This window comes from Falco peregrinus, chromosome 2 (genome assembly GCF_023634155.1).
Source record: "Falco peregrinus isolate bFalPer1 chromosome 2, bFalPer1.pri, whole genome shotgun sequence".
Classification (NCBI taxonomy): domain Eukaryota; kingdom Metazoa; phylum Chordata; class Aves; order Falconiformes; family Falconidae; genus Falco; species Falco peregrinus.
The window spans coordinates 40,805,115-40,825,325 of NC_073722.1; the positions used below are offsets into that span (position 1 = coordinate 40,805,115).

A 20,211-nucleotide genomic window follows, 5' to 3' on the forward strand; every position below is an offset into this window, starting at 1 on the left:
TTCTCTTAAAACAACCAATCCAAGTAAAGCAGTGAGAACAAATCATCAGGGTCTTGACAGAACAAGACAGGTCTCACAAGCTTCTTTAGAGGCTTTGGGGAGGTGCTGAGCTACTACATGGCGCACCAAGGTCCTGGGTGGAGTTCACCCAGTAGTGTTACCAGTTCAGTGCCTTGCAACTATAAAATACTCTTTATCGCTGGCACACTGATTCAGACACTTGCCTGAGTCTGATCCTGCAATCTACCAACTGCTTCCTGGAAGGTGCTGAAGACCTTTTGTGCTCACTGGCACAAAGGAGTGGATCCAGAAATGCTTCTGTTCATTAGCATATTATAGATGAGTATTTGGAAGAATACCAGAGGTCCATATACAGGTGGGAGGGAGCTGGCAGGCAGTGCTTGCATTATTTCTCCCTCTAAATATATTGTTAGGCGAAGGTCACATCCACGCTGTAAATTCAGGCACACCCAGGCACTGGAAAGTAATCATCCATGTGAGAAAATTGTTAGAAAGTTCCCCATCATCATTTTGGGTGCCAGCCTGCATCTTCCTAGATAATTCCCAGGCATGGTTCAATGCACAGAACAGTCCAAGAACAACTCCCTGCAGGCAGTTTGCATCCAGCCACCCTCTTCTGGAAGGCAAGACAGTTTACAAGTATGGAAGAGGGCATTTTGTGCCAGTTGGCCACAGAGCCCAGGATACATTTAGTTCCTGGATGCAGTTAGTTTATTAGCACAGATAAAGCTGAATTGCCTCTACTTAGAGTCTCATTACTGGACATCAATAAATGACGCCACCATACACTTACTGAATCAAACACTCTAGGACTGCACTGCCAGCTGAATGAATTCTTGTTGAAATCACAAAGAAGTGATGATCATGCACACAAGTGTATATAATTCCTATATACAATGAGGCAGTTGAGGGGGTGTCCTGGTTTCAGCTGGGACAGAGTTGATTTTCTTCCCAGTAGCTGGTACAGCGCTGTGTTTGTGGTACAGCAAAAGAATAATGTTGATAACATGCTGATGTTTCAGTGGTTGCAAAGTCGTGCTTACCCTAAGCCAAAGCCTTTTCAGTTCCCCGTGCTCTGCCAGCGAGGGGCTGCACAAGGAGCCGGGAGGGAGCAGAGCCAGGACACTGACCCGAACTAGCCAAAGGGCTATTCCATACCATAGAACGTCATGCCCAGGATATGAACTGGGACGGGGGATGGGGGACAGGGAACGGGGGGCTAACCGGGAGGGACCGATAGCTGCTGGGGGACTGGCTGGGCATCGGTCAGTCGGTGATGAGCACTTGCATTGTGCATCACATGTCCTCTTTGGGTTATTTTCACCTCCCTCTTTGTTGTCTCCCTTTTAATTACAATTATTATCATTTTATTAAATTATTTTTTAATTTAAATTATTAAACTATCTTTATGTCTACCTACAAGTTTTCTTGGTTTTACTCTTCCAATTCTCTCCCCGTTCACACTGGGGGAGTGAGTGAGCAGCTGTGTGGGGCTTAGTTGCCAGCTGTGGTTAAACCATGACAGGGGGCAACATGCTATTTGACCTTTCATCAAAATAAAGAATAATTTGAAAAGCCACATATTTTCCCTCAAAACTGCCTGCATCGGGATCAGGTGCTACCCTCACACTGGCTGAGGAAATCACACGGGTTTGCAAGTTCTGCATTACTATGATCCCACTGTGGTGCAGTATTTGCAGGACTGAACGGGTTGAGTCCTGCTCCAACACCGATCTCTTAACTCAGTTAACACCCGTCTCATCACAGCCTTGACACACATTTTCCTCATGTCTTGGTGGAAAACCAACTTCAAAATCCTCTGAAATCTAAACAGTTATTAAAGAAACCAGAGGGATTTTTCCAGATGTAAACTAGGAAAAATACAAAAGGGTAGCTGAGAAGTACAACCCAAGGAATGTAAAATGTTTCTGAGGAAGACCCTGGTGTCATAACCAAACCAAACTGAGCATCCGAGGCACTGTCGTTCATCTGCATAGTTCAAGCTCTGTTTCTACATGGCATAATGGTGACACCTACAGGGAAAAAATCATCTGCTACCTTTGAAACAGCCCAGAGAGGAGCAGCTGACAACACGTCGTTAATATTATCTCCCTATTAAAGGCCATAGGGACCGTGCAAGCAAATAAAATGCTTCTCACTCGCACAAGTAAGTGCTGGCTGCAGGGCAAGGTCATTAGCTGGATGATGACAAAACTGAATCTGGGAGCCATCAACTCCCTCCACGTCTGCTGTAGCCACTCCTATCAAGCAAATGACAGCAGAGTTAAGCAAACTAAAAAAAAGTAAAATTTCTGTAATAACTCTTCTTTCTTGATCTTGATCATCTTTCAAGCTTTGCTTGGTGTATACCCATGTGTGTCTCCAGGACATGGCTACTTGAGCACCCAGGCTGTGTTGGAATAAGTTACGCTGAGACTATTGCTAAACAGAGAGAGGTTTGTGAGAACATCCCATCACTGCCCGCTCCTTCAGCGAAGAACTCAGGGCAGGGCACAGCACAGGCTGCTGGCTCACACTTGGCCTGAGTCCAATTACTGTTTCCTCAGCAGCATTACAGAACTTGATACAGGACTATAGAAGAACATTCAAATGTTACAACACATCATATTTCTTAAGAAGTTTAGTATGTTCTCTAATCAGAGTGGAATTTAAGAAAGTGAACTGTTGTACAGATAAAATAACCAAAATCTTTCATTTTAACTGTTGCAGTTTAATGCCAGCCAGCAACTGAGCCCCACACAGCCACTCGCTCACTCTCCCCCGTGGGATGGGGGAGCCAATCAGAAGGGTAAAGGTGAGAAAACAAAGTGAGAAAACTCACGGGTTGAGATAAAGGCAGTTTAATAGGGAAAGTAAAAACTGTGCACGCAAGCAAAACAGAACAAGGAATGCATTCCCCACTCCCCACGGGCAGGCAGGCTCTGCCATCCCCAGGACAGCCGGGCTCCAGCACATGTAATGGGGACTTGGGAAGACAAACGCCATCACTCCCAGTGTCCCCCCCTTCCTCTTTCTCCACCCAGTTTATATGCTGAGAATGACGCCATACAGTATGGGATACCCCTGCGGTCAGCTGCCCCAGCTGTGCTCCCTCCCATTCCTTGTGCCCCCCAGCCTGCTTGCTGGCAGGGTGGAGTGAGGAGCAGAAAAGCCCTCGGCTCTGTGCAAGTGCTGCTCAGCAGTAACTAAACATCCCTGTGTTATCAGCACTGTTTCCAGCACAAATCCAAAACACAGCCCATATTAGCTACTGTGCAGAAAATTAACTTTACCCCAGCCAAAACCAGCACATTAACTCCCATTAATGTCTCACCATTTTTCAAATTTGCAGGCAAAGGCCTGGAAGAAAAACCCAGACATTTGTCATACAGGGTTTTTTTTTTACAAGCAATCCTGACCATTACACATGGTATGAAACAAGCATTGTCTGAAGTGTATCCTGAAGATAACCACCAGGAAAGCTTCAGTTCATAATTCATCTAAATGTGTATCAGTGCAAGTTATCAGAGGACACATCCTTTCTGACCATGCAGTATCAGACTAACCCACTAAGACAGAAACAGACCACTGACAATACAGTTTGAGCAAAGCATGAACAAAGTGGCATTACCATTGATTTCCAAAATGAGATTTGAAAGGTCATTATTAAAATAAAAATTTGTACTAAAACATCCAGTCTTTAGTTCAGTTCCTTTCTGAGAACTTTGAGCAAATTTCTTAATAGAAGCTGTTTTTTTCTGTGGCAGACAGATTTGAATTTGTCTCAAGCTCATGATGGTATGTGCACAGGCAGCTGTGCAGTCCACAGTAATGACTAATTAGCTAGAACAGTTATTTTGATCACGTCTAATGTCCAATTCTCTCTAATTTCCGTTTTCAATTTTTTACATTTCCCCTGACAACAAGCAGTGCTTTAAAACGCCACACTAAAGGGATCTCTGAAGCAAGAAAGGGCTGAATCAGTCAGAACTTTACAACCACAAAGCAAGTCAAAACGAGTGAAAACTAAAATACTTCCCCCCTCATTCACAGGACTGGACAGAAACCAACAAGTGGTTTCAGACCTAGCAGTGGGTGACCATCCAAAGGGGGGAAGTTTGCTCTCCACCCTCAGCCAGAAGTTCCTGCAGCATCTTTTTCTGCTGATACTTGTTCTGATCTGGCTAGTAGCCAGATCCAGGGGGAAAAAAAAAAACCAAAAACCCCCAAACTAGTTCCCTGCTCAGGAAGATTGCAGAGTCATGGAGCGTTGCTGCCACTAAAAGGGAAGCGAAAGGAGGCAGATCCTCCATTTGGCTGGATACCAGCATTAGATCACGCTAAAGCAATTACCAATCTACAGCCAAAGCCCACGCACCTTATACTGGCTCTTCACAGATCAGTGCAAACCTGATTTTTAAACAAATCAGCTTCCTCTGGGCAGTTTGGTTTCCTACATTTTTACCAAATTAAGCCACCTTACTACAGAAGGCAGCCGAGTTCTGGGCCAGCCTCTCTGTTAGAGGCAAACTTGCTTTGTTCAGACCATGTCAGGACATCATTCCTGCTGCTGAGCCACGCAGGTTCAGCTACAGTCCCCGCCTGCATGCCACTGACTTCAAGGCAGCAGTTACGGATTACTTAGGTGTAACTCAGGCTTCACTGCCAGGCCGCTGCACGTTCTCCGCTGCAGGGCCACGGGTGGAGGTACCACCACGCGTGGGCCACGCACCGGCGCTCACCCCACGCTGCTGCTGAGGGGAACGCCTCACCAGCCGCCTCCAGCACCCGTACCCGTACCCGCCGGCCAGGCCGACCAGCGTCAGGCTTACGGGCGAGTTCGCCTCGTATATTTTGATTCCTTCTTTCAACTCCCTCCCCAGAGCACCAGCAGCCGGGCCGAGCCCGTGGCCTCCCGACCCGCTGCCACCGCTCCCTCACGGCGGCGCCTGACCGCCAGGCCCCCTCCCGGCACGGGCTGCCCTGCGCCGCGCCGGCCCGGCCCCGCCGCGCCCGCCTCAGCGCCTCCCCGCCTCAGGCAGCCCGCGGGCAGCCCTGGCGCGGGGGCCTTGCGGCGGGGCGGGACGGGACGGGACGTACCAAGTGCTGCCGCCCACCCCCTGGTGCGGGCGCTGTAGGCGGGGCTGGTCCGGCGCTGCGGGAGGGCCGGGCGATGGACGCTGCGCTGCTCGCTGTCGCCGCCGTGCTCCTCGCCGTCCTCCTCTTCTTCGCCACCCGCCTCCGCGGCCAAGCGAGAGCAGGTGGGTTACGGCCCGGTTAGGCCCCCACTCCGGCCCCGTTCCGGCGGGGTGAGCTCAGGTGGGCCCGCCCCTGTTGCTGGCGGGAGGGGGGGCGTCACCAAGGAGACCGCGGAGGGGGGGGGGGGGGGGGAGGTCTCTCCTCGGGCCTTCCCCTGAGGGGAAGCAGCTATGGTGGGGGGGTCCCGGTGGTTCCCCGGGGATCCCTGGCGTCCTGCACTCTTCTCCGCGGTCCTCCCTCAGGCCCCGGTGTGGGAGCTCCGGGTGGCGGCGAGGCCTGCTGCTGCTGCCGGCTGGGGCCTTGGGCCCGCTGGGCGGCCTGAGGCGGGCCCTGGGTGAGGGGCTCCGGGCCTTGTTGTGGGGTTGGAAGTCTGGCTGGGCGGGCGGAGGGAAGGTGTCCCTGACGCTCCTTCGGCGAACGGGCAGAGAGATGCACCGTGTGAGGTGACAGCCCGGCCTGGCTGCCATGCCGGTCCTCAGCCCTGCTCCTCTCCGGCAGGCCCGGCGCAACAGCCCCTTAATGTCCCTGTCAGACATAAGACTTGAAAGGCAGGCCAGTTGCTCACTGCACCCTGACAGCCTGCTTTACCTGCATTTCACAGAAAGTGCCCATTTTTCTCCTTTTCTACCTCACCTGACCCAGCTAGCCACACCAGGTTTAGGCGCAGTGTTGTGCAGTCCTGTTCTGGGAAAAGGTAGATGATACAGCACTTCCATGCTTCCTGCAAAAGGCAAGTTGTTTTATCGCTAACCAGTAGTTAGACCCGTAGAATTGTTTAGGTTGGAAATTCCTTTAAGATCGAGTCCAACCATAAACCTAACTCTGCTTAGTTCACTGCAGCAGCGTGAAACCTTGGTGGAAGCAACCTTGTGTGGGTGCAAGTTGAATGTTACGGGAAGAAGTCAGATGTGGCTGTGAACTTACCAGTGTTCTTGTGTTTTCCGAGTGGAAGAAGATAGGTTGTTGAACTGCAAGGTCTCACATTAAAATGTTTAACCAGGACAAATGCTGAAGCCTTCCCAGTTTCCAGGGTTTGGGGTGTTTTGAGGTTGGGTTTTTCTGTTGGGTTTGTTTTTTTTTTTCTTTTGGTGGGGGGAGAACTTTGATAGTTGTTTTTTTTTAAGAGGGGGAAAAAAAAGCCAAGACACCTTTAGTACAAACACAGCCATTCCGTTGGTAAGAGCTTTGTGTTAAAAGCAGTTTTTGCTGATAATTACATTTTCCAACACATTTCTCTCACACCTCCTCTTGTATAAACCTCGTCTAAATCTTTCTTAATAGCTTGGAAAGTGATGAAATTTCATCAGGTATCAAGTGTCTTAGAACTGAGGCCTTTGTAAAAGTGAGTGATGCATGTCCTAGAGAAATGATACTGCTGGAAATTTGTAATTTCCTGAGCTTGGCTTGTGTCATGACTTGGGTAAATCAGGGGCTGTGGGGCTTGGGAGGATTTCTTTTCTGTTTAAGCATACAAAATCCTAACGAAATTGAAGCACAAATACTTCTTTTGAATGATGTGAATTCTCAAAAAGCTCTGATAGTGGTTTTGAGCAGTTTGGTATAAAGTTACTTTACATTCAGGGTAATTTAATCATTTTGAAGCTTCTTTCACAGTGGCATCTTTTTGACGTTTCCACATTGGTCTTGCTTTTCTTACTGTGGTTTTAATACAATTTCTGCCTTAATAAACTGATTTCTGTCATTATAAAGTCCTCTGCAGAATTTCAGATTGTGGGGATTACTTTATTTTCCTTACGCAACAGAAATGCTTTTTCAAAACCATTGGGGCTGTGGTGTGCAAAATTTGGTCTTAAGTAGGAATTTGCTTTCCTGTTCCTTTTTCTTATGTGGCTAAATGGAAGCTGCTACAATTCTGCTAGTGAATCTGTTTTGTCACATGGAAAGGGCTTGGAACCAGGGACACTTGACTTAGGGAACTGGTGGAAGCTCTCACCTTTTCTTGTTAATGTTTAGGGATTGGGGCAGCCTGCAGCTTCTCTTCCTGCGCTCTCTTGAGGAATTGCCCTTTCAAAAATGTTGAAGACTTGCCTGCTTTAGATAATGAAGGGAGCTAAGGATCACAAGAGGTAAATCCTCTAAGTTTGTATTTCCTTTAAAAGGTCATTTTGAGCAGCATGGTGTTGCCAGCAAGATCATGTCTGGACTTGTTCTGCTGAGAATAGAGAAAAAAAACCCACATAGCATTACTGGCTTTTATACATGGTTGGCATATCTTTTTGTGAATAAGCCCTAATGTGATAAGCTGTGCTAGGCAAAAGCACCTCCCCAGGGAAGCCAAACATGCTTCCTTCTACCAGCTGCATTTTGAATCATTTTCTCGTTGAATTTAATAGGTTAGGTTAGCATGCAGGTAGAAGAAGCTGGATGCAGCCCGTGTGGTGGGAAGTCCCACTAACTTGTGAGGGTGCAGCAGGTGGTGCTCTCTGCACATCGGTGGGAGATGAGAGAGCTCACAAAGTAGTAGCAGTTTTGCTGAGCTGCCTCAAAACTTGCCAGCCCAGGTGTTACCCTGATGGACTTGCTTATCAGATATAACTGAAGATAATGTGCTATGATAGGCAAAGGATTGCTTCTCAAGAAAAAATGTCTTTGCTCTGAGTGGAAATTTGCAAAACTTAATGAAGGAACAGATTTCATATAATCACAGAATGGTTTGGGTTGGAAAGGACCTTCAAGATCATCTAGTTCCGATGCCCTGCCACGGGCAGGGGCACCTCCCACTAGCCCAGGTTTCTCCAAGCCTCGTCCAACCTGGCCTTGGACATTGCTGGGGTGGGGCATCCACAGTTTCTCTGGGCAGCCTGTGCCAGTGTCTCGCTGCCCTCACAGTAAAAAATTTATGTCTGGGGGGTGTAAATTAGGTCCTAAGAAGTCCAGGCTCCGAAAGATTTCATAGTAGTTTTTGCGGTGATGTAACAGTGGTGCTTCACATCCAGTTTAGGAAAGAGCTCAGCTTTCAGAGCAGAGTTCTGCTCCCTTCCCCTTTAGGAAGGAAATAATAGAGGCAGAGTCTCACAGATGCTGCTGTGCGCTGGCTGACAAGTCAGATGAAATAATCTCCATTGCTGCCTCTGCATTGTGCTGATGTTTCTTGAATGTGGAGGCAGAGCTGCTCGCAGCACAGCGGTAAAGCTGCTGTCCCCAGAAAAGAGGTATTGCCTAGGTTTTTGAAAGGCTGAATCAGAAACTGGAGAACATACAGATTAAAATAAAAATTAAACCAGTGTTCATTTTCCAGACACCCATTTAAGTTTGTTTGTATCGCTTGTAAATTTGAGGGCTTTGTCTAATTAATGTATTCCAGCCTGTCATTCTGCAAACTGTTGAGCAACTTGTGGATCACTTTTCTCACCTATTTAATGCTGGTCATTAAGTTTCACTGAAATGGCTCTAATTAGTCAAGTCTAATCTTGTGTGGCTAATCTCAGCATGAAGTGGCTAGCCTGGGGTGCCACTTATGTCTGAGACCTCTGCAGCTACAGGAAAATAAAAGAGATGTATTCAGATAAGTGCAGTGGCCAAACCACACCCTGTGCTGCAGGAGGATGTGAAAAGAAACACGGGCCTAGACTCCAGAGAAAATGATTGTGACTTCAGATCTGATGGTCAGTGCAGTTCCAAGAATAAGAGCAAGACAGTTTTTGAGTGTAGCCTCCTGTATTCTTTGAAACCACCAGTCACACTCCTCTGTGTGCAGCTCTTATCTACAATAATTCCAGTTAAGAGGGAGAGCAAGGAAGTTTAATTTTCTAGGTAACTGCAACAAATGAAGTGTCTTAAGCCATGTAGACAAATCATTGACCCCTACAGAACCTGCCAGGTATAAGCATGTTACAGGCAGAGTACATGACACTTTTTTTTTCTTTTTTCTCCCCTTCTTGAAGGATAGGAAGAAATGCAATGACTAACACTTTTTTTTTTTTTCAAATGACTGACCAGCAGAATGCCTTGCAAACAGAAGCTATAGCAGGAGGGAGGAAGAGGAAAGCTGTGTTAAGTGTAGCTTTTCCTGCTAAATGACAATTCAGTGTCTAGGTGGCTTCTGTTGTTTGTCTGAACATTTTGGAGATCTGACAAGCATTGTTCAACAACTGCCTTGTGTATTTGACCATGATATGGGTTGGGTTTGGTGAGGTTTTGAATACTTTCTGAGCCCTTTTAGCACTGCTCAGCTTTGAGGAATTACTGATTCTCCTGTAGAGAATTAAATTGAGAAAACATAATAGCCTGGTTCACACGTTTGTCTCTGTGAGGGTTAAGCACCTGGGTTTGAAATGGATGTGTGGCTTATAAATAGATTGCTCTTTCACAAAATGCAAAACAGTCTCTGTTTTGCAGGCCAAGAACCAAAAACAAGCTCTAGCATGAATGAGCGCTGGAACTGCACAGCTGATAGGCTGTACAGGACTGCCTTTGGAAGTTACTGAGGTAGACACACTGAAGCTTTCAAGTGAAAGGATGCTAAGGTTTGAATCGCAATGTATCTCAAGAACTTACTAAGAGAAATACTGCATTCATATAAAAAGTCTTTTTGCAGAATAAGTATTTCTGGCATTTAGTAGGGTCCCATATGTGGTCTGCTGTTCTGCCTTTGCAGTATGAGGCTTTCCTATAGCATGTTCTGCAGCATTCAAAATAAGCATTATTACACTGTAAATAAGACTGGGCAAGCCTTGAAGCAAAATGATTGGATCTCTGGAGCAGACACTCTGCAATTTGTTATAGACTTGTTTTGGTCCACAGATAAAAGGAGTGAATGAGAACAAGAGGGTGACAGCGGTGTGATAGTGCAGTCACTCCAGTTGAAATGTCACAGTGTGTGTTAGTGCTGGGGGACTGCAACATTGTTGCAGCAATCCTTAATTGCTAGTGGCTTAGTTGGCCAGATGCTTCCCCAGATTACTCTGCTTTGCAGCCTGTGCTGAGCTCAGTGCTGCTGCAACTATATTGTTATCAGTACCAAAGTTAGCTGCTTTGAAGCTAGTTGAGATATAGTGACATGAGCTTCAAGTACACCTTTGATCGTCATGTAGGTATAGTCATAGTTAATCTTATTTTCTGATCATAGATATGCTAATAGGTTTTTTAGGAAGGCATTCTTTGGGTCCGAGGAAACTGGAGACTTGGCAGAGCATGGAAAGCATTTTGTGCTCCTGCTGGACCACAATATGATCTGGCAAAGCAGAAAAATAATGTCCTGATGAGTTTTAAGTAAATGAGTAGTTCTGCAGCTTTCCATGGGACTATTTGAATATTTATCTGAATTAAGGTATAGTAGTTAATACTTTCCAGAATCGAACAAGTAACAACGTACACAAATATCAGTTACTTTTATTAACAATATGCAAAGCACATATCAAGAATTATGATACTTCATCATTATCTTATTGTTTCGGCCTGACTACCATAGCTGATAGCAACAGGATTGTGGAGGTCTCAAAGAAAAACGCGGTGGAGGGTTTTCTATGGAGAACTTCTGAAATGAGCCCACTGGTCAGCTGCTTCATCCCACGCTGTCTCCCTGCTGCTCCTCTGTTATGATATTGCACATTTGTCACATCTTTATTAATAACTGAAGTGTATGCAGAGAGGAGGCAGTGAGGGCTGCAGTGACCTTTGGTGGTCTGTCTTTCCCTGAATGCATTTCTTGGGAGACCTGCAGTTTAAATCAGCATGGTAGAATTAAGTTACCCTGTATGCATTACAGCTGCAATGTGTAATCCTTATTTGCTATTCAGGTTTTGTTTCAGGTATAATGATTTACATATTCCACTCTGAAACATGCGTGCTTTGAAGTTTGAATTCAGATGAATCTACTTCTAAATTACACAAGTACAAAATAAAAAATAAAATTAAAAAAATACTTTAGAAGGGAAAAAAGTACTTCTGAGTCCTTGCCTTTTCGTAACTCAGAAATTATTAGACTGCTAGTCATGCCAGATAAAGGGAATTGTTTTCTGGTGGAAGAGAAAACCAAATTATCATTAGATTAAGTAAGAATATTTCTGGGGCACTTTGGCAGGGGTGGGGTCTTTGTTTTATGGTGTGTGGATTTATTTATTTATTTATTTTGTTTGGGTTTTACTTTGAGGCAAAGAATGCCAATGATATCCTGGAGTGCATTAGGAGGAGCGTGGCCAGCAGGTCGAGGGAGGTGATCCTCCCCCTCTGCTCTGCTCTGGTGAGGCCACCTCTGGAGTGCTGTGTCCAGTGCTGGGCTTCCCAGTTCCAGAGAGACAGGGAACTACTGAAGAGGGTCCACCAGAGGCTATGAAGGTGATGAGGGGACTGGAGCATCTCCCTTACGAGGAGAGGCTGAGAGCCGGCCCATTTAGCCTGGAGAAGACTGGACTGAGAGGGGATCTTATCCATGTCTGCAAATGCCTTAAGGGCCAGTGTCAGGACGGGGCCAGGCTCTTCCCAGTGGTGCCCAGCGACAGGACAAGGGGCACAAACTGCGACACAGGCAGTTCCATCTGAATGTGAGGGAGAACTTTAGCCTGAGGGTGGCAGAGCCCTGGCACAGGCTGCCCAGAGAGGCTGTGGGGTCTCCTTCCCTGGAGACATTCAAACCCACCTGGACACGACTCTGTGCAGCCGGCTGGAGGGGAACCTGCTGTGGCAGGGGCTGGACTAGGTGATCTCCAGAGGCCACTTCCAACCCTGACCATGCTGTGATTCTGTGGTGATTGTGGGGGGTGAGGGGTGTTTGTGTGGCCTCTGTCATATCAAAGAACATCAGCAGCACATAGCTATAGCTTTTTCTTTACTGTGATCTATACATTATTGCAAAAGAGAGTGCTGTCAGGATAAAATTTCTATTGCACATAGCACTGCTGTATTAAGAAGGTTCCAGTGCATGATCTCACTTAATCGCGGGAAATCAACTTACAGATATCTCCTGCCATGCAAGGGAAAAAAACACAGGAGAGCGGGGAGGCATTCTCTCATTTGGTAAACAACACTGGTATTACACTTCTGATTGCAAAAGTTGACTAGCTAAAGGACAACTGCAGCAAGCAGAGATGGCAAATCTCTCCTCAATTATATTTCCTTTTTGCAGCTGATGAGGAACACCAGCAAAATGTGGCAGCAGCAGCAGCAGTGGCCAGGCCTTGGCCCCATACTGAAGAGCGCAGAGATGGGATGCCAAGGCGCCGGAGGAACATGGGAAACCGGATGATGGCCCAGAGTAGAGCGCAACAGGCAGAAGACTGGCTGGAAGGTAACATATGGTTCTGTTCTTTAGTAAACATTGACATGGACCTTAACAGCAGATGTGAAGGTTGGTGAAGGGCTGCAGTTTGCTGAAGAAAGGTTTTCAGTTTTGCTGGCTATGAATTATTTACAGCTTGACTATAATCTATTTGACTGTCCAGTTTCTCTCTGTACTTCATCACTTATCTCTAGATAACCACTTAACTTTGAAGTGTCTGCCACTTCCTGTGATGAATTCTGGCCACAGTTTGTGCCAACAGTGCATCACAACATATTCTTCACCTACTTCCTAGGAATTGCCTTTTGTATTTCCTGCTTAGCCATGCAGCTTAGATTTGGGTAAACAGAATCTGCACCATGCCCTAGGATAATGAGCTGGAGTAAAGTATTGGTTTCTTGTAAATCAGTGGGAAGCATTAATTCCCCAATGTAATATCTGCAAAATCAGGAGTTTTCTTTCGAGAAGCCATCCAGGTGGTGATTGGAATCAAGCCAGTTATCTGGAGATCACCACAGACTGCAGCATTTTGTCATGCTGCCAGCAGGTTGTTAATGAGTCCTCTGTTACTGTGCTGGACCTACAGTTAATAACTATACTTCTGTGGTGTGGCTGGAGACAAGAATATGGTGATAAATAACATCTTTCTACACCCTGTAAGCCTCACTCTCTTTTCTGATGAAACTTCACACATTATTATCTTCATGGCTAAAGAGATGGTATCACCATGATTCACCTAGCTGGATTGCTTCTACTTTCAGATTGTGGGTTAAGTGTTCAGGGTTTCGGCTCAAATGTTGATTAAGTGGGCTTTGCTTCACTTCAGTTTGCAGTGGAGATCCGGGTGTCTTTTTGGTCATCAGTAGGTGAGAAACAGTGAGTGCACATCTGTGTGATGCCTTGATTATGGGCTAATTGCACTTTCTTCACCTTTTCTTGTCTTGCAGTTTGTACAAAGTGTCTTGTGCTCATGTTGGCAGGTAAACGTGCTTTTCAAGCTCTTTATGTTCAACAGTTCTACAAATGGAAAATTGACAGGTCTGAACTTCTCAACTCGGTTATTTCTTTTCATGTATTAACATCCTGGAAAGAAAATGCAAACTAAAAACCTTTTGCTTTAAACTCCCGGCATCAAAAGTTTGAATGCTGAAGGCCGACAGTGAAGCTGTCAAAGCAAACTGCTTATATTACTTTGTCACTTTAGCAATAGAAGAGTCTGTGTCATTGGGCTTTATAAATAATTCTTTTGCAGGTTACTGTACAGCAGATGTAAGTGCTGCAGCTTTTGCATGAAGTTTTCTTTGAAATGGCATCCCTGTTTTTATTTATTGGGTTTTTTTACTTTTCCAAATTAAAACAACTTCTTGCTCTTTGCTTCTGTGTGTGTTTTTATTCGTATTTTGGGATGGGCTTTCCAAGTGTCTGAGCATGGGTGCACAACAGAAATGTAAAAGCCTTTGGAGACTGAGCACAGGCCTCAGCAGTATAGCTGTGGAGAGAAGTGCCTGTCCCTGGTTCCCCAGCATTGAGGTGTGCAATAACAGTGGCCATTATCACGTGGGATTAGCCCAGTCTGTCGTGGCCTGTGCTGCAAAGCCTTTAGCCTGGCCCTGAGCTACCTGTGTTAGTGTAGGGTTTGGGGGTTTTCCCCCCTTAGAAAAGGGTGTGTTACATGCTTTGAAGCCCACTCTGTGGGCTTGTAGCAGAGGCCTGGAATAACTTGTGGATTTGTCCCCTTTTTGCAGAAGCCATGTGCATTTTCTGTGTCATTGCATATAGAGCAGTTTTGTCTAATCATTGCCTCCATGTGAACCTGTTGAAATAGCAAGTTATTCCCACAGCAGAGTTTTATGTTATAAAAATTAGTTGACTGAGATGAAAAGAGAGCCCAGAATGCTTGCAGTGATGTGCAGTGCCAGGCAATGCAGGACCAGTTGGGGCACCCAGCGCTGAAGAGCAAGGTTAGTTGGCAATGCAGACAGAAACATTGAAAACAAGCTAGTCTGGTTTCTTCGGACTTAATTTGTAACTGTTCTTCTTGCTTTAGAGGGCTTCTGAACATCTGCAACTGAAGTGGACTGTTGTTGTTGTTGCTAAAATATTGTTAAATTTGTTGAAATGTTTTACTAGTAAGTTTCTGTTCTGTGTGTGGAATTTCCACTCTGGGCCTGTGTTTAGCTTTAGGCAAAGCTACCTGATCCTGCTCTGTGTTGCTGACTTCTGCCTCAAGTTTGTGCAGGCATAACACCAATCCATTCCCGCAAGATATCTAGCATGGAACTCAGGAAGGGTATGAGGTTGCCCTGGCCATATCTGTGTTACCGTTACAGTCATAGCAGTGGAGTCAGGTAAGAACTTCTGTTATCACCAAAGTATTCTGCCTGTTGGGAGCCAGTTCTGCTGACTCTAGGAAATGGTCTTAAAGCAACGCTTGCAGGCTTTGGAGTTGTGGTTAGCATGAGGGTTTTCTGTTTTCCATCTAACAATCAGATTTCAATTCCAGAATGAGAAAGAAAGCTTCAAGGGTAAAATAGTAGCCCACAGTTTCTGCTGCCTGTGCTAAGTTGTTTTATTATGCCAATACCCCAGTCTCTCACAGAGTAATGGGGGGACAGGATAACAAAACAAATTGTGGCACTAGGATCAGAACCTCGATAACTTTTAATTGTCCCACTTGTAGCTGAGATCTTATTAACTTGCAGGGCTGGGTAAGGAGTCATTTAATACAGGCAAGGATAGTAAATGATTGGTTTGAATACTCAAATCTACAGTCCTTGCCAATGGGGCTAAATGAGGTTATAATTCTTCCTTTAGCTTGATGTGGTGGGGTAAGACACATAAATTACTTGCAGGTTGTCACAGACAGAAGATAAACAGTGAAACACTAAATGCCTTGACTTTCCTACCAAAATTGCAACCCACACGGTGTACGTAGGTTCCTTATTCACGGGTTCCATGTGGGCTGCTCTGTACTGTGGGGGCAGGCCCCCTAGCTGTGTGCCTAATGCTGGCTCGGTTTGCTTGAGTAATGTTTTTCAGTGGTTAGTTGAATACTCAAAGGAGGTCATCTGTTACGAGAATATCAACATCTATTAATATCCTTTGATAACCAAAGATTGCTGGCGAGATATTTTTTGTTGGTGACAAAGTAGTTCTCAAAATGACTGAGACCCCTGAGCTGTGTTCCACCAGCATGACTTCCAGGCTGCCTTTAGAAAAGTGGGTTTGTTTGGCTAATATTGCCCAACTTAATTCTAGTCATAACACTACTGTCTTTCATGCAGCCTGGAGCAACCTAGATGACTGTTGTTAAAGTCTGCGTGCCTCATGGGACATCTACCCTGCACACTGTAGCAGTGTGCCTACGCCTTTCCCTGTGGAAAATGAGTCTGGAAGGAGAGTTCTGTGTTCATGTGGTTAGGTTGCTTATGATATCCCAGCTAGCAGACTTAGTTAGCTCTGTTGTATCTGAATTTAAATTGAACCCAGGCAGAAGTGGCTTTGTGGGGCTGGCTACGGGCAAGATGAAAATAAACTTGCAGCAAGGCATAATAAATGAGTGTGGATTTTAGGCATTAATCATTTAGGGCAGGAGAGGCCAAGCTAAGCAGTGGAAGGGTGCAGGGGAAGGGATATGTTTGAGCTGGGTTGAAGGTTGTTTGAGGCATTGGGGTAGTATGAATAAATAGCATTAGCCATTTCCCAATTTCTGATCCCATTTATTGATTGAGGAGGATGTCTTTGGCTCTGGTTTTTGTCTGACTAATGCTCTTGAGTGCATCCACTTGGATTTTGATCACCTTTGGGTACGCGTAAAGATGTTTTCTTGACACCTTTTGTTTCATGGCTAGCCATGTGCAGAAAATGCAGTCGTCCAATTCTTGTTGAGCTTGTGCTTCCAAACCTGCTCCTTGTGCCTTGGAACACTGCAAAGAGCTCTGCAGCGAAGAAGGTACTTCTCTTGACGCTATACTTGTTGCTTCTTGGAGCAGAAAGTGACCCAGCCAATCTGATGTTTGCATAAAAGTTTTGGTACTGTAATTTCCTATAAGTGATAAGAAACGTGTGGGGATGAACTTACAACAGCAAGTATAGTTGGGTTGCCTTGATCCTGTTGTGGTAGAAATAGAGGATTATGATCAGAGGCAAACGTCTGTTTGCTTGAAGGACTGTTAGACATTATTTCCCACAATGACTTTGTGCAAACATGTAGTGAGAAAACCTGCCTGCCTCAGCACATGATACAAAGAGTTTGCGGAGAGACAGAGGCATGCACAGGCAAAGTACCTCTTACAGGGTTGTTCACTCAGTCAGTGAGTAGGACACAGGTTTTACAGTCCAGGTTTTCTGTTGCTTGGAGTGGTGTCTTGGACCAAAACTTGCTGTTGATTTGAGGGGTTGGCATTTTTGTTGGCTGAAACTGGTGGGGTGTCACCACACCATGATTTAGGGTAGTTATGGAGAAACAGATTTCTCTAAGAAATTATAGCAATTTCCAAACCACCAGGCAAAACAAAGCCCACTGGGCAGCCCTTTAGGTGGAAGGCTTTGGTGCATGTTGCGGGGGAGGCTGAGCTAGATGAGGAAAGAATCAAGGCAAAAGAGAAGGACGTGCCAGGAGAACCTAAGCAGCCCAGTACATTTCCAGGGAACATTTCCAAGGGTTCAGTTTTAAAAGATGCTCACTTCCACATCCTTCAAACAAATGACTTCGCTGACTTGTTGTAAAAAGTGTTGCCAAAAAAAATGGATTTTGTGTGTATTACTGCATTTGATTTCTTTTTTAACAAACAGAAAGTGAAGACTGCATCAAAGAAATAATCTGGAACAACCTTTATTCTGAAATGGTGCAAGCTATAGACTCTCCACTTTTAGCAGTGGCATGTAAATCCAAAATATTAAATATCCCAGCATCTGCATGCCTTTTCTCTGAGTTTTTAGCATTGTATGTGTGAGCACAGGTGTAGTAGGAATGTCCAGTGCAGTGAACATTGGGGTAAAATTACTTCCCCAGAATGAGTAACAATAAAGCCAACAGCTTTTGACAGTCTGAGTGCTCTAGCCTGTAAAGTAAAACATGACAACAAACAGTTAATGATTCCAACATAAATTAAATCATAAGTTCCTTTCCTTTTTTGCTTGGCAAGGCCTGGAGATCAGAATCTCAAATTTTTCTTTGTGTTAATCACTATTGAGGAAGAAAGCACAAAACAAAAAAGGGTTTTAGAGGTCTTAAAAAATATGATTGGGTATGTTTTATTCCCATTCAGTGATGGATACTGTGCATAACTTAGAGAAGAATGTGCTTGTGCTGAAATTTCTCAAAATAAGAAGCACTTTTTCTGAGCAGATTGTCTACCTTGCGTGTCACATTGCATCTTCCTGTGCTCTGATGTGCTGAAAGATCTGGAAAATATGTAAACTTAAAAACACTGATGTGGTCCCATGCTGTTCTTGTGAAACAACTGGTGATAGAGCTATATTAATTGATGTAGTAGCTGAAATTAATTTTAATGCTTAATCAGTAGGAAAACCTTTCTAGTACAGTTAAACTTTGACTACTAATATCCTAACTAGTGAATCAAAAGTTAATTTTGACTTGCTACTATTCATATAGAAAGTGACTTCAGTGTTATCAAAATATCCACAATGTGTGTCTACCCTTGAGACATTTTGAGCACAAATGGTGTGTGGTTTCTCAGTTATGCCATAGGGCTTTATTAGAGAAAAAACTTGAAGTCGTTTGACTTCTGCTCAAAAGGGCTAATGTCCTTTGTTTGCTGTCCTTTCTCTGTCCTAACTGTAGACTCATTTTTTTATAGCTTCACATTAACAAGCCAGTGTGTCATTCAGTTCCTAAATTGGATAGCTGCCAAATTACAAAAGAAAAAAATATTAAAAAATGTTATGATTGTACCACCGTAGGGCTGTGTTACTCATGAGTGCCCACACCTTTCCATATGGTGGACTGATTCCTTTCCAGTGGCTGGTGTCATACATCTATTCAATGTTAATAATGTGCATATGCCTTCTGCCTTCAGAATGAACTGTGTTTTGCCTGACATCTTCCCCCTCTTTCTCTTACTCATCTTGTTAGGTGCTGCATAAATGGTAAATAAAGCAGCTAGCTGTGCCCAGTGAAGTTTTTGTGAGTAGCCACATGTGCAGCTCACATCCTTTTTCATGGACGGGAGTCAATTTGCTTCACTTCCAAAACTTTATAGGAAGCACGACAGACCCTTTGACATAAATGACAAGGACAACTAAAATATATGGCGCAGGTTGTTTGGGAATTTTTTCATATACTCTACATGGTAGCTGGTAAGTTTCTGTCCTGATAAAGAACATTGGCACTCCTGCACACTTTCTAATGGTATTGGGAAGTATGTTATAAAATTAGTCTGTATGTTTCAAACACTGTTAACTCTTTCCTGTTGTCCTGCTTCTCAGTGTCTTCAAAACATTAAGGAAAAGCTAAGGTTCCCTGAAGCTACCTCTCTGCTGGCTAGCTGAGCAAACCCCGTGTTTGTGTAAAGCAGAATATGTGAAGTGATGTGAAAGCATCGCTGTAAGTCAGACTATTTCTGCTTTCTGTCTTAGAGCTGGATGCTGGTGGGAGTGCTTTGCAAGTTCTGGGAATTTTGTTATAGTTGTGTTGGACGCTGCAAGATGGACCAGGATGTCTTGGTAAGGCTGTGACTGTGCCTGAAAGCAGTCCCGTTATGTCACATCCAGGCAGTTCAGGTGGAAAGGGTCCTGTGTGCCTTGAGGTTTGGTGTTCTTTATCAGCAGCTTACCATGAAGTGGGAACAGAACTTGTGTTCTGTGGTACTGTGAGTGGTTAGGGAAAATCACTACTGGAAAAACTGCTTGTGTCAAGCTTGTAGCGCTAAACTCTTTCCTGCCACAACCCTACATACATCTCAGAACTACCATGCTTTAAAACATCAAATAAACTGTACAGAGCACGATGGAAGATCAGTCTTCAAACAAAAATACATTTTTCAGCTTCAACTATACAATGATGTCTGGTGGTATTAGGTTTCCCAACTGAGTATGTATGCAGGCTGGCTGGACATGGTGCTTTGGGTGGTGATAAACTGCTTTCACAACAAGTGAGCACACTTAACTGAACATCTTGCATCACAGCTGAAGTGTCAGGGGTAAAGGGGGTGCATGTTCCTATGGACTGACCGTCGCATCAGATGTACTGGTGTTGGCAGCTATGAATATGTTAAAAGCTGCTGAAACGATAGCTCCTTTATTTTAAAAGAGGAAAAAATATCACTGGCTGTGTGCAGCATCCAGTCTGCTTTTGGTGGAGCTATTCTGCTATAGTAACCAATTGATTCAGCAAATCCTTTTACCATGTGCTTATGTTCTTGTCAGCATGTTCAGGTTTATTTAGCACATATTAATTGCACCCAGGTAGTGTAGTGCATTGTTGACCTTTAAAGCTCTGCTGAATCATGGGCTGCATCTGCATCGTTGTATCTGTCTTTTGTTGGGTGTAACTTCATGCACTAGAAGAAGCTTGGAGGAAGTAGTACTTAACGGATCACATCAGATGCTTCAAACAGGAGGAAAGCAAATGCTACTGAACAAAGGTATGTTTGATCCAGGACTGGAAAAAGGCTTTAAAAGCCTTGCTAGATTTCTGCCTAACCTCTGGCTCAGGTACTCTTAATATAGAT

The 20,211-nt window shown here is 44.8% G+C and overlaps 1 protein-coding gene across 1 annotated transcript in view; it reads left to right on the forward strand.

The window, feature by feature from the left end:
• The first annotated feature begins 5,126 nt into the window (after nt 1-5,126).
• DDRGK1 (DDRGK domain containing 1) overlaps nt 5,127-20,211 on the forward strand; it is a 40,557-nt gene continuing 25,472 nt past the window's right edge. Inside the window, exons 1-2 of the mRNA XM_055795667.1 lie at nt 5,127-5,282; nt 12,365-12,526. Coding sequence (XP_055651642.1) covers nt 5,195-5,282; nt 12,365-12,526 — 250 coding nt within the window. The 5' untranslated portion in view covers nt 5,127-5,194. The remainder of the gene's footprint in view (nt 5,283-12,364; nt 12,527-20,211) is intronic.